General features: G+C 60.0%; 2 protein-coding genes across 2 annotated transcripts; both read right to left on the bottom strand.

The window, feature by feature from the left end:
• Nucleotides 1-70: 70 nt before the first annotated feature.
• Nucleotides 71-8,342, bottom strand: VOLCADRAFT_99207 (uncharacterized protein; the record flags this gene model as incomplete). Its single annotated transcript, XM_002957954.1, has 13 exons — nucleotides 71-1,321; nucleotides 1,399-1,461; nucleotides 1,592-1,828; nucleotides 1,966-3,737; nucleotides 3,978-5,195; nucleotides 5,404-5,478; nucleotides 5,718-5,849; nucleotides 5,961-6,422; nucleotides 6,608-7,496; nucleotides 7,560-7,748; nucleotides 7,794-7,811; nucleotides 7,857-7,874; nucleotides 7,938-8,342. The coding sequence occupies 13 exons, from the start codon at nucleotides 8,340-8,342 to the stop codon at nucleotides 71-73; spliced, it is 6,729 nt and encodes a 2,242-aa protein (XP_002958000.1).
• Nucleotides 8,343-9,306: 964 nt separating this feature from the next.
• On the bottom strand, nucleotides 9,307-11,056 carry VOLCADRAFT_99206 (uncharacterized protein; the record flags this gene model as incomplete). Its single annotated transcript, XM_002957953.1, has 4 exons — nucleotides 9,307-10,044; nucleotides 10,075-10,562; nucleotides 10,653-10,702; nucleotides 11,016-11,056. The coding sequence occupies 4 exons, from the start codon at nucleotides 11,054-11,056 to the stop codon at nucleotides 9,307-9,309; spliced, it is 1,317 nt and encodes a 438-aa protein (XP_002957999.1).
• Between the last annotated feature and the right edge of the window lie 989 nt (nucleotides 11,057-12,045).

Genomic DNA, 12,045 nt, shown 5'->3' with positions numbered 1-12,045 from the left:
ACGCTGTCATTTAACGCCGTACAGTGGCGGGTCGTGGCTTCAACTGTCAACTAGCCTTGTCAACTGTCAACTAGCGGGTCCAGCGGGTTTCCAGCTGGCATGCATGCTGGAACTCGGTCGTGTACCGCTGCTCCGTTTCGCGTGCTGCCTGCTTCAGTAGGCGCAGGTTGGCGGCCAGATCCGGCTCGAGCTTGGTCGCGCTGAGGAATTGTTTGATGACCTTCTTGCGCTCGTGTGGCGTGGTATAAAGCGGCCGCAGCAGACGGACGTGGTCCAGCATCTTAAAGCGGGTCAGCAGCACATACAGGGTGGCACGCTTGATGCCGTTGGGTGGGACAGCAAGATCCACCAGCCAGCATTCGTCTTTGAAGCTGCGGCCTTGTACGAAGTAATCGGTGACCGCCTGGCGGTCGCCGAGCGGTACGTTGAGGCGCCGGACCTGCTTTGTGATGGTGCCACACTCGGGGGCGGGCATCTCCACCTCGGCAATGCAAGACACCCGGGGTGACAGGATGAAGGCGCCACCCCTGCTGGCGTAGTCTGCAAGGCCCTGCAGCACGGTGTCGGGGATATGGCCGTTTATAGGCCGCACAATGACGGCCACTGGAAGGTACTTGAGCCGGCAGTAGGGGCCGTGGCCGTCATCTGCTGGCTCGCGGCCATCCTCAAGCAGGCCGCAGGCTTCCACCTCGTTGTTGTGACTCGCCCCGGCATCGGCAGCCGTCGTATCAAGGAGGATGTATCGGGCGCCATGGTAGTACCACGTGTCGGCGGTGGTGTGGCCAAAGTCGTAATCCTTTATTCGCATCGCAACTGCTTTCTCCACGTGTGTCAGGGCCGGCTCTACAGCGGTGCCGCGCTTCTGGACAGGGATGTGGTCTGCATTCCACACCACGAGGCGCTGGTTCTTGCGCTGTGCTTCCAGCATTATGAGGCGGGTGTTGAGCGTGTGGCGTGGTTCGTTCCTCTGCAGCACGACGCGCGGCTCGAGGTGCGCTAGGTCGGCTAAGTCGGCGACAGCGCGGCTGTTGAGGTCGTCGACCATCTCGGCTATGCGCTGCTCTGTGGCTGGCTCACCGCCGAACATAGAGGCGTACTCTGTCAGGCGACGACCAGAGGGACTGCTGTCCTGGTGCTGCTGCTTCTCCAGCAAGAAGACGGTCTTAGCCAGGTAAACTCGGAAGCCCTCGAGTATGCAGCTCTGAGCCTGTGGGACGGCCCGGGGCCGGCGTGCTGCTACTTCGGGTTGCTGCTGACCGCCTTGGGATCCAGCAGCGGCCTCGTTAGGGTCGCCATCATTGTCCTCCTCTCCGTGCAGAGGCTGTGCGGCCGGGACGGAGGGTGAGAACTGGGGGTTGTGTTCTACATCAGCGGTGTACCGGTAGAGGGGCGGCCCACCTGGCTTCGGGTGCTGGAACTCGTCGCCTGTGTTGGCGCTGGGGCGGCCGCTGAGGATGGTGGCTGCAGGGTGGTCACGGGCGAGATGCAACAGGTGACGAGTGCAAGACTGGTTGCACGCGCCCAGATGGTCCAGGCTGTTCATACTGATCTTGTCAATGATGAGCGCACCATTGCCGACGTTGCGATGCACCTGCAGGCTGGCTGCGCTGCCTTTTCTGACGCTTTCCGCTCGGTTGCTGCCAGCAGAAAGGGCGAACATGGCGTGGGTAGAGAGGCTGCGATGCACCGGCGTGTTGAATGCAACTGCAGCAGCCCATGAGTAGGCGCAGGTGGCCGCCCAGTGCAGGCAGCCATGCTGGAAAGTGTACCAGAGGAGCGCTTGTACAAACTGGGTCTTTCCGGTACCGGGCTTGCCCTCCACAAGCATCTGCGGTGGGTCGCCAGGGTTGGGCTCATCGCGGCGGGGTGGGGTTGGGCTCGTCGGGGAGGGTTGGGCTCATCGTGGGGGGCGAGCGTGAAAAGCTCAATGGTGTCGTCGATGCTGGGCGGCTGGGGGAGGTGCACATAGATGGGCATGCGAGCCTGCTCAGTCCGCTCAGGAGTGCCAGGCATGCGCATGATGGCAACCAGGGGTCCGCTGGTGGGGCGGTGCAGCTCGACATGAGGGGTGTCCATCTCAGGTGGGGCCGTCAGTCCCGTGTGGGCGCCCCCATCTGCCTCAACAGTGCCGGCTGCTGCTGCAACGAGATACCGCTTCAGATGCTTGCTCGCTTCGGTCAGGAGGGGCAGGTCCGCTGGTGTGATCCGACGGCTGAAACGATCACTGCGTGCACCATGGCCGTCCACTAAGGCCGGGGCTCGGCAGCACCGTGCCGCATCATAGGCATACGCGCCAGCAGCGTTGGTGCAGTCAAACAGATCCGTAAGAGTGACGGCGGCGAGGTCGGTGCCAGCCGTCGGATCCTCCTGACCCGGGATGTACACGAAGTGCTCCAGCTGGTCCTCAGCGGGTGGCTGTGTTTCAGAATCAGGCCTGAGATGCCCGCGGATGGCGTCGTCGGTATCTCCATCCGAAGCGCTCGTGCTGTCACCTTCAGGCAGCGCGGCTGCTGCCGCTGCCGCACGCTGCTGGCGGCGCCGCTGGTTGTACTCCGCCTGATGGTGGGCTTTCCCTGCGTGGTCCTCTTCGATGTTGTCCAGCAGCACCGTTACGTACGCTTGGTATGAGCGACCTGCCTCGGTAGTGGCCAGCTCTGCCCACCAGGTGTCGTAGGCTTCTTTTACAGTCAGCCCGGGGGGGATGGGCTGACCCCGGTGAGCTTTGAAAGTACCCAGGACAAACGCGTAGTACTGCGCCATGCCCGCAGCAGAGGTGCCAGGGCGGGGCCGGCGGGGAAGAGAGCCTCCAAGTTGTACATATCGCGGCCGCGGCAGGCGGATGTGGACATGTGTTCTGTACAGTGGATGCGTGCCATGGAAGGCCACCAGGCGGGGCAGCTTCGTGGCTGTCTGAGACGTTGGCTGGTCGAGTGTCGCTGCAGCTGTAGGAGCAGGTGGCTCAGGAGGAGGGGCCGGGGCTGCAGTCAGCAGAGGCACAGGGGCAGGCACAGGGGCGGTTATGGGTGTGGCAGGGGCAGTGCGCTTGCGGCGTCGAACTGCCACCGGGACCTGTAGACCCAATCGCTCTCGGTGCGGGTGCTGAGCTGGCGGCACACGTCGAACCTCATAGTTCGAGACTATGTTGTACACACTGCAGTCCAGGCCGCTGAGTTCTTCCCCCCGCAGCACGTAGTTATGCACGGCGTTGGTCACCGTGTACCCCTCCTGCTCCTCAGCCTCCACCAGTACCGCCGCTGTAGTCGCTGCCTCAGGAGATTGCTCGGCGCCCGCAGATAGCGCTGTGAATGCGTCTACCTGCAGGTATGCGCTTTCGAACGTCGCCTCGAAGGTGGAATGACCGTCCAGCTTCATGGCGACAAGCGCCATACCAGCCGTAATGGCAGCCGTCATGCGATGCACAGTGGCACACATGTTGCCAAAGGCAGTGGGCCCACTAGCACCCGGAGTTGGCGTCCTTCCAGCGAGCAGGAAGTCCTGCACTCGGGTAAGAGCGTTGCACGTCAGCTGCGCCTGGCTGTCGTTGATGCTCTTGCCAGTGTACTTCGTGCTGTAGTAGGCAGAGTCGTGGGCACGGTCAGCGGCAGGTTGCAGCAGCACACAGTCCCCCCGTTCATCTTCAGGGCGGGCCAGTTGCGCTGCTGCCTCTGCCGTGTAGACGCGATCCACCTCGCACGCCAGAGTAAACAGCTGGTTGCACCCAAATGCCAGCACTGCAGCTGGCATGTGCGGTATAATGTTCGGGCCCAATCACGGCAGAAGGAAGAGGCCGCAGGTGCCAATCCACTGAAAGGCGCTGCGCAGGACACGAGGGAACGCCATGCCACAGCTATCATCTGTGCCACGGCAGCCATGTCGCTTGCACGTGTCGTTATGTGTATGAGTAAGTGTGCTGCGAACGACGGCTGCGTGGTGTGCACGGCAAGCAGCATGCCGGGGAGGAGGCGGGAGCCCGCCACCTGCACACCCAGCGAGCCTGCCAAAATCGTACACTGCAGGCGGGCAGGACTTGTCGATGGGCGGAGGTGCACGGCCATGCTGCCGGGCCTCTTCGACGGTCATGTCCATGACGCAGTGTTCTGTACCGTGGACGAAAGGGTCATAGTACGGCGAGGGATACCACATGGCGCACAGCGCGTATGCCAGGGCCAGCGCTCGGCAGTTGGGTCCGTTGAACAGTGCCTGAAGACGCTCGACTGCGAATGCGGCCACATGTGCGACACCGTGGATATGCAGGGCAAGGCGGCCGCTCTGCTCTACCTTGACCGCCACCTCAAACGTGAGCCCGCAGAAGCAGTGCGGGTTGGTCTGCTGCATGGCGCCTGGCGCAAACCCGAAGAGCTCTTCCACCAGAACCTCCTTGGTGGCCACCAGCAGAGCGGCACAACTGTACGGGTCGTCCTTCACACACCGCCACTTTTCCACCGTGCTCGGGATATGCTGCGGTCGTCCGTCATCGTCGAAGTCCAACACCTGTCCGGATGCCACGACTGCACAAGCTGCATGTATATCTGCCGGATTAACGGTGAAGAACAGCGGAGGCCAGCCAATGGTGAGGGCGGCTGCACGCATTTTGGAGCGGGCGCCATTGTAATATGCGTCTGTAAGGTCGAGGCGCAAAGTACTGAGGCGGGCCCCCTCCACCAGCGCCTTAACCAGCGGCGATTGCTGTGTAAGCAGCTGCCACCGCTGCGAGTGCCGATACGGCAGCGCCAGTATGGTGCCCATAGCACGGATGACATCATGCGGCACACGCACCGCTGGTTCACCGAGATGCGGCCGCATGTTCATGGTAATTCCCACTTGCGCCATGCTTTCGTGGCGCACGCAGATGTCGTACATGCGTGCCAGCAGCATGAGATTGCCGCCGAATTGCGTCCGCGGCATGCGGCGCAGTAGGTGGCGACAATACGCCGGAAAAGACATGCCACGGGGGCGCTGACCAGAAAAGCCGTACGGAAAGGACTGGGGGAAGCAGAGGGTGAGGATGGCAGGATGACGGTCATCCAGCACGTGGCTGTCACGGCCACCAGCCGCAAACGCAAGCCGTGCGCGGCCAGTCAGAAGGTCTTCCACTCGGTCCAGGAATCGGTCGATTTCACTGCCATCATCGCCAACATTAGACGGCTGCGGCAGGATCAGCTCCAACTCGTCCAGAGTGGCAGCTGCCGGATCGGCTGCATGATCACACAACAGATGCACAAGAGCCAGGTCAGGATGCACAAGCTGGCAGGGCACGCGATGTGTTAGCATGGTGCATAAACGGTGGTACATGCGGCACACGGCGTGTGCCGGGAAGGAATGAAATCGAAGCGCCTCAAAAACACCACAAACGAGTGAAGACACGTTCAGCCTGTGCTCAGCCAAGCGAGAGAACGCACGCACCTGGCGCACCTTCAACTGGCTGGTCAGCAGGTCCTCGTACAATGGTGGTGAATGGCCCCGGCCCAGGGTCCTGTGCTGCACTCAAGAACACACACGGAGGAGTAGTAGAATACATCACTAGCGGGGCAGGCGAGGGTGCTACAGGACTCCAGCTTATTCAGCGGGACAGGCTGTGCAGCAAGATCCGTTAGCACATCAGGCTAACGGGGCAGTGGCAATAGCAGCTGTCCGGTACAGAAAGCGCAGTACGAGGGCAACACGAAAACGGAGGGTACACAAGAGCTCACATGAAACACAGTAACAAAGTAACACACCTGCAGTCGGGGTCGGATCCGCCAGTGTAAGCTGCACAGGTCCAGCAGTATCCGCGTCAGGTGCCGTAGCTGCATCGGCAAGATTACCATCACGAACAGCCGCTTCCACCACGTCCTGGAACTGCCGCACACCTGCCGCACCAGTGCGGTCGTGCAGGAAGGTGGTGCGGAGAACGTTCGCCACCTCCGGATCCGTCGGTGCAAGGGCGGCATGCAAGATTTCGTCCGGCACGCCTGCAGCACAGCCCATGCACTCGTACTCTTGCAAAGCATCCTCATCAATAGCCAGCTCCTCCTCTTCGTTGTGCTGCAAGAAACGGACCCAGGCGACGATAACCTGCCCTCGCACCTGTAGACCTGGTGCCTTTCGCACGCGCTCCAGCAGCTCCGCCCGGCTGTGAACCTGGTCAACACACACAACTGTGATAGCGCCGGCCAGGTCGGATGCCCGCGCTGGCAGCTGCCCTCGCAGCAGATTCGGGTCGGGATTCACAACCCCAATGCCGTGGGTCTTTACAGCACGGGGGAAGACATCTGGCGGCCGGTCTGCGAGGTACATGATAAGCAGCTGCTGGATGATGCGACCACGACCCAGAAGCTGCCCCTCCAAAAAGGTGGGCGACGGCAGAGGGTCGCCCAGATGATTGACGCGCGGCACATCGCCAGGGTCCAGGCGCGCCAGCGCAGCTTCAGGGACTCGCCGGGCTGTAGTAGAGGAGCAAACACGGGCAAGCAGAGCCGATACGACTAAGAAAGCAGTAGGAACGTATGCAGCAAAGGTAGGAGAGACAAGTACATGCCGCAGATGAAGGGAGCAAGGAAACACAGGCAGAAGTCATAGCTCATAGGCACTAGGCAACCGGCTTGCGAGCACGAAGCAACCGACTCACCGCTAAGGGCTTTGTGGCAGACGTTGCATACGAATATGCGCTCTGCAGCACCATCGCCAACCAGCATAGTGCGGTTGGGCAGGTCCGACTCCAGACGCATGCAATAGGGCACCTCAACACTAGCGGGGTCGTCCAGGCAGGCTCTGGGCAGCACCCGCGGGGGGCGCAGCTGTTGATCCGGTGGAAGCTGCTGGGGCTCGAGCTCGGGCTCGGGCTGCTGCCCAGCCGTCATCAAATCCGGATCGCCAGTCTCCTGAGCACCAGCATCCACCTCCAATGCTGCTTCCGCTGCATCATCCACCAGCCTGCCTGCTCCACTAGCACTGTCGCCGTCCTCATCCACAGCACCAGTTCGCTCAGCCCGGCTAACATGATACCGAGCAGGCAGGACTGGGTCAGGCGGCGGTGGTGCGTCTCCCTGAGCTGTACACGCCATCCGCCGCCACACCAAAGTATGCCCCCAGCGCTGCACAGCGTCCGTACACATGACGTCGGCACGTAAAATGTCAACGTTGGGAATCTCCGTCCAGTGCAGCACCGTCGACTGGTCCTCCGAGCACACTTCAGAGCACACAGCACAGACACGGGAGGGCATGCGCCGGCGCAAGGCAGCAGCCATCGTCGATGCACACTGCAGCTGCACGGTGTACGGTACCTGCCTGTCAGGCGGTAACTGACCGCCAGGAAGGTCCTGCACGCGGCCCTCTGGAAGCACCAAAAGAAACTCGGGCAAATCAATGGCGTCACCACGATGAAGGTCCGCGAATCGCAGAAGACGGTGCATGCGAGCCAACAGTGTATCCCTAGGGGCGGCCTGCTGATTTTGCTGCTGCACCTGCCGTGCAGCCGCATGCTGGGCCGTATTCCGCTGCTGCTGGAGCGCCCTCACCTCCGGGTCAGCACGTGCAGCTGCATGCTGTGCAGCGTCATGCAGCCGCTGCTGGGCCCTCACCTCCGGGTCAGCACGTGCAGCTGCATGCTGTGCAGCGTTATGCAGCCGCTGCTGGGCCCTCACCTCCGGGTCAGCACTGGCAGCTACATGCCGTGCTGTGTTCCGCTGCTGCTGCTGTGCCCTCACCTCCGGGTCAGCACGGGCAGCTACATGCCGTGCTGTGTTCCGCTGCTGCTGCTGTGCCCTCACCTCCGGGTCAGCACGGGCAGCTGCATGCTGTGCAGTATCACGCACCTGCTGCCGCGCCCTCACCTCCGGGTCAGCACGTGCAGCTGCGTGTCGTGCAGTGTTACGCACCTGCTGCTGCACCCTCACCTCCAGATCACCATGTGCAGCGGCATGTTGTGCGGTGTTAAGCATCTGCTGCCGTGCCCTCACCTCCGGGGCAGCATGTGCAGCCGCATGCCGTGCAGCGTCCTGCTGCCGCTGCAGCTGTCGTAACTCAGGAAGAGCTGCCGCACGCTGCACAGCTTTCTGGCGCCGCCATCTCTCGCGTACATCCGCAGCAGAAGGGTCAGCATCCTCGTGGTGCCCCTCCAGCTGCGTATCTGCAGCAGCTGCCGTCTGCTGGCGAACCTCTGCCGGCCCCGTTGGATCAATTCGTACGGCCGTCCGCTGTTGTGCAGCATGCTGCTGCTGCGCAGACGATGCGGCATGTTGCTGCTGCTGCTCAGACGAAAGACTCGCACTCAAATCAACGAACGGCCGTGTTCTTCCACCACGGAAGCCGTCCGCAAGCGAGCCAAGCCGAAGCCGTTTCGAACCAGGCAACTGATCCGACATGAAAGCGGACCCGACAAAGTGAAAACGTATATTCAGCTGTTAAGCTGTGGTAGGTCGTAAACGACGAAAACCGCGCAAGAAGCGAAAAGAATGAGAGAAAACCTGGAAAGTACGCAAGCGTAGTGACAAGAAGAGTTGCAAGGATCAGAACCGAAGAACGGCGCTGCATGAAACGTGTACGGCATTCACTCCGGCGCGGAATCCAAGCAGGAATCGAGCCACAGCGCGCGGTGAATTGCAGGTCAAATCGTGCGTCGAATTACGCAATTACGAAGTAGGAAATACGAATTACGCAAAAAAAACTTTGTGATCGCATGAAGAGAAAAAAAAAGAAAAAAAAATTGCGCGAATATCGCAGTGAGGGTGGAACCGACGACTTGGTGGACAGACGGAGGGACAGACGGACGGACAGACAGACGGACGCCGGATTGGCCTAAGGCCTCCGCTTTCTTACTTCGTAGGAGCTACGGCGACGGTCGGCGAATCGGCCCAAGGCCTCCGCTTTCCTACTTCGTAGGAGCTATGGTGACGGACGGCGAATCGGCCTAAGGCCTCCGCTTACCCACTACGTGGGAGCTACAGTGATACGATGCGTACGGCGTGTATGTCATAGCGTGTACACTGTGCAGTGTCATGCAGCCGCTGCTGTGCCGTCACCTGCGGGTCGGCACGTGTAGCTGCGTGCTGTGCAGTGTTACGCAACCGGCGGAAGAAAATTAAGCTTGTGGAGCCTAGCACGCAAATTTAGCCTGTCGGCCAGTGTGAAGTGCTCGCGCGGGAATCGAACCCGCAGGGGGCTCCACACATTGGTGGGCGGGTCCCCATTCCTTCCCGTAGGGAGCGAGCATGTCGTCCGGTGTGTTCCCCGGACGCTGTCATTTAACGCCGTACAGTGGCGGGTCGCAGCTTCACTCTCAAGTAGCCCTGGGATGGTTACAGTGGCGGGTCGCAGCTTCACTCTCAACTAGCCCTGGGATGGGCAGGTCCAGCACGCTTCCAGCTGTCGTGCATGCTCGAACTCGGTGGTATATCGCTGCTCCGTCTCGTGTGCTGCCTGCTTCAGCAGCCGCAGGTTGGTGGCCAGGTCCGGCTCGAGGTTAGTTGCGCTGAGGAATTGTCTGATTACCTTCTTGCGCTCGTGTGGCGTGGTATAAAGCGGCCGTAGCAGACGGACGTGGTCCAGCGTCTTAAAGCGGGTCAGCAGCACATACAGGGTGGCGCGCTTGATGCCGTTGGGTGGGACAGCGAGATCCACCAGCCAACACTCATCTTTGAAGCTTCGGCCTTGCACGAAGTAATCAGTGACCGCCTGGCGGTCGCCGAGTGGTACATTGAGGCGCCGGATCTGCTTTGTGATGGTGCCACATCCGGGGGCGGGCATCTCCACCTCGGCAATGCAAGACGCTCGGGGTGACAGGATGAAGGCGCCACCCCTGCTGGCGTAGTCTCCAAGGCCCTGCAGCACGGTGTCGGGGATGTGGCCGCTCATAGGCCGCACAATGACGGCGGCTGGAAGGTACTTGAGCCGGCGGTAGGGGCCACGGCCGTCATCTGCTGGTTCGCGGCCGTCTTCAAGCAGGCCGCAGGCTTCCACCTCGTTGTTGTGGCTTGCCCCGGCATCGGCAGCTGTCGTATCAAGGAGGATGTATCGGGCGCCATGGTAGTACCATGTGTCGGCGGTGGTGTGGCCAAAGTCGTAATCCTTGATTCACATCGCAACTGCTTTCTCCACGTGTGTCAGGGCCGGCTCCACAGCGGCGCCACGCTTCTGGACAGGGACGTGGTCTGCATTCCACACCACAAGGCGCTGGTTCTTGCGTTGTGCCTCCAGCATGATGAGGCGGGTGTTGAGTACGTGGTGTGGTTCGTTCCTCTGCAGCACGATGCGCGGCTCGAGGTGCGCTAGGTTGGCCAAGTCGACGATGGCGTGGCTGTTGAGATCGTCGACCATCTCGGCTATGCACTGCTCGGTGGCTGGCTCACCGCCAAACATAGAGGCGTATTCTGTCAGGCGACGACCAGAGGGACTGCTGTCCTGGCGCTGCTGTTTCTCCAGCAAGAAGACCGTCTTAGCAAGGGATCGGTAAACCCGGAAGCCCTCTAGTATGCAGCTCTGAGCCTGTGAGACGGCCCGGGGCCGACGTGCTGTTACGTCGGGTTGCTGCTGATCGCCTTGAGATCCAGCGGCGGCCTCGTTAGGGTCGCCATCGTTGTCCTCCTCTCCGTGCAGAGGTTGCACGGTCGGGACGGAGGGCAAAAACTGGGGGTTGCATTCCACAGCAGCGGCGTACCGGTAGAGGGGTGGCCCACCTGGCTTGGGGTGCTGGAACTCGTCGCCTGTGTTGGCGCTGGGGCGGCTGCTGAAGATGGTGGCGGTGGGGTGGTTGTGGGCGAGATGCCCTACCAAAATGGAAGCGTGCTAAAGAATGTTCCTGAGAACGCTAAGAATGCTAAGAACGGCTTGAGAATGCTGGCGCTGCTGAGAACGTTCTTATGCCAGTCTCAAGCATTCTTATGACGGTTTTACGAAAGAATGGCTTTGAGAATGCAACGGTGCGGAAAACTTAGCAGAAACACGCACAAGTTACAGTGGTTTGCCCCTGTGCACAACATTCATTCGGTTATCCATCAGTCGTACCATCAGCTGTACCTTCATTGAGAAGCCCCGCCCACCCTAAGGCACTGATTGGGTCGGTAACCCATGGGTTACCCATCGGTTACCCACCTTCAACCCCAAATTTTAGTAGAAGATTTAGAACTATGTATGTATTCAGTTTTAGCGTTTGTTCCCGCTTTGAGGGCATGAAACTCCCGAATAAGATTATTCATTCGCATTCATACAGTTCGAAGTGGATTGGGGAACGCAATTTAGCTTGAAATCCATTGTGTCTCTGGCTAGTTCTGAAAAGAAATCAATCGTGGATTAACAAGTTTCCCTTTCCCTTCTTCGCCGGTCAATCGCAGACGCCTCTGCGCCAGGCTCTGCCAGCTGCAGGCTTGTGGCAAACGGCCGCTGAGGGGCGGCTGGACAGCCGGCGGGCCGGGATGGGGTTGGTTCGGTCGAGTCTTTTAGCCTAGTAGTGTGGCCTTGAGAGCTCAGAAGGGATAGTGCTTGGTGTAGGGGGAAACTAGTCAGCTTAACCTGCAGGGATTTTCCCGGGTTCAGGAGGTAGCTACCTCTATAGATGTCGCCACATGAGAGTCTGAGAGTCGTTCGAAGTTCTTTGGATAGGTTTATGCGTCATGCGCGTGTTGCCCCGCTGAGGGCAATGGTGGGCAGCACGAGGGGGGTATAGTGGCCGTGGGCCTGGGGTTGTGTTTTTCTGCAGTGTAAGGACCCTTAGCAACTTGTTTCTGCCTTCCCATATCAACCATCCAGGAGAACAGAAATGAAGAGGCCACGCGTACGTTGGTAATTTCATTTATCCCAGAATCCCAGCCCAAAATAACTGTCATAGCTTAGATTTGAATTCAGGTTCGAACCTGAGTGGAATCCGGAAGAGTTCATTCTCTATGGTATCACTTCAGTAAAAATAACTACAGCGGTTGAGGCAAGCCTGGCCACGTTAAGACAGCTATACACCTGACAAGGACCCATTCACGAAATCCTGCAGCTGACTAGCATCTTAAGCTATGAATACGAACGACAAGTAAGGGAGCCTAAGGCTCTATGTATCCGAAGGATGATGTAGCTATTGTTTGG

Source organism: Volvox carteri (genome assembly GCF_000143455.1).
Source record: "Volvox carteri f. nagariensis unplaced genomic scaffold VOLCAscaffold_83, whole genome shotgun sequence".
NCBI classification, from domain to species: Eukaryota; Viridiplantae; Chlorophyta; class Chlorophyceae; order Chlamydomonadales; family Volvocaceae; genus Volvox; species Volvox carteri.
Note: the sequence above shows the minus strand (reverse complement) of the source record. Positions and strands in the feature narration are given on the sequence as shown.